At 44.3% G+C, this 1,662-nt stretch overlaps 1 protein-coding gene across 1 annotated transcript in view; it reads right to left on the bottom strand.

The window, feature by feature from the left end:
• Window positions 1–1,662, bottom strand: part of ULK2 (unc-51 like autophagy activating kinase 2) — a 36,596-nt gene that overhangs the window by 7,391 nt on the left and 27,543 nt on the right. The window contains exons 19-21 of the mRNA XM_031059805.1: window positions 1,079–1,365; window positions 776–969; window positions 31–140 (exon numbers count right to left, since the gene is read on the bottom strand). Of these exons, the coding sequence (XP_030915665.1) occupies window positions 31–140; window positions 776–969; window positions 1,079–1,365 (591 nt within the window). The remainder of the gene's footprint in view (window positions 1–30; window positions 141–775; window positions 970–1,078; window positions 1,366–1,662) is intronic.

Genomic DNA, 1,662 nt, shown 5'->3' on the forward strand with positions numbered 1-1,662 from the left:
AGAGCTTGGATGCATCACTCTGATCCTCACCTGTATCCATTGGCCTCTCTGTGTTGAGGCTGTCTGTACTGCCTTGGTATAACTGGCCCCCAAGGGTGGTCTTTACCTGTTGATCAGACAGCTTCCCAGTACTAACAGACCTGCACAGGAAAACACATGAATTCCCCCCCAAAAAAGGTTATTCAGGAATATCATCCAACTTGCAACTAAGGATAACTAAGATTCTTGGTATTTACTACAGAAAATTTTCAACAAAAATAGAAGAAGTGTTGAAATGTTGCTTGTTAACATGGATCTTCTAAAATAGAGCAAACCATAAAAATAAAGACCTTTTTATCTTAAAAAAAATTATATTGCAAATTTTGTCATAGAGATTTTCAAGCAAAAATTCTACAGGCTTTACAGAGGCAATGAAATTCCAGATTCAGCTAATCAAAACAAAAGGGAACTAGACAGCAACACAAAGTGCTCCAGGAAGTCTCTGCTATATTTATAGCCAGTACAAAATGTCTCTGTTGCACACAGCAAACCTCAGCATCCCCTCACAGCTTTTTCACCCTCTGAGAGTTGCTGTGTGCAACTCTGCTGCCCAGCTGCCTCTCCCAGGGATGCAAAGTTTCTCCTAAAGCAAATGGGAGAGCTCTAAGTTATCATTTAAACAGAGAGCTTTGGGGAAATATCTCCTACAAACACCTCACCTACTCAAAGATACCCCTTCCTCTTTCAAAATCAGGCCTGAAAATTGATGAAATGTTCTGCTCCTGGCACTGCCTACCTGCCAAAGGTGGTTTTGCTGTGCTGCTCTCCTGCCTGTTTGTCAGCTGCCTGGCTGGAGTGGAAGTGGCTGAAGTCCCTTGGCTCAGTGATATCTTTAGGCTGCAGCGGCGTTTCAGCCAAGCCCTGGCGATTTGCCAGGGCCAGCAAGTTGGAGGATGCTTGAGTTTTAGGTATTTTAAAAGGAGCTGTTGCCTTTAAGAATCAAGAGCAAGAAAACACACAAAAAAAAAATCAAAGTTAGAGCCCTGAAATATTCTTGTTTTCAGGCACTGTGTGACTGAGAATTGGAAATGTAACAAACCTTGGTGGGAGAGCCGATGATTGTTGGCAGGGGGGTTTTGAAGAGCCAGTCTGAGCTCCTGGGAGAGGATCCCATGTGCTTGGTGGGGGATGTCCCCAGGCTGCCTGGCCTGCTTGGCTGTGGAGAATGACTGTATCCATAGCCAGCATAGGATGGGCAAACCGGGTCTGAATGCTGCTTTCTGAGCTTCTGCTTGTTTTGGTAGATATCTGTGAGAGTCGGAGCACTCTGCAACCTGGCTCCCATCAGAAGTGACTGTGGGGACTGAGATGGTGGGACAGGAGAACCTGTGGAGATGACAAACAACAAGGTAAAATTCTACTTGCACTGCTTGCAAAATATATTGATAAAGCCCAAAATTTCAGAGAACAACATTAAACTGTAAATATTGAGATGTGTTTGATCATTAGCTCACTAGATAGCAAGGAGAATGGATTTGGCCCATGGGTTATTTGAACTATTGCTACACCACACTGATGAGACCTCCAAGCTGCCAAACAGGCACCATTTCAGGCTGACAGCTGTCCTGGCAGCTGCAGAACATCTGGCAACCTGCACCAAGACAAATAAAATGTTTGGACTCA

The sequence above is a fragment of the Geospiza fortis genome, unplaced genomic scaffold, assembly GCF_000277835.1.
Source record: "Geospiza fortis unplaced genomic scaffold, GeoFor_1.0 scaffold538, whole genome shotgun sequence".
NCBI classification, from domain to species: Eukaryota; Metazoa; Chordata; class Aves; order Passeriformes; family Thraupidae; genus Geospiza; species Geospiza fortis.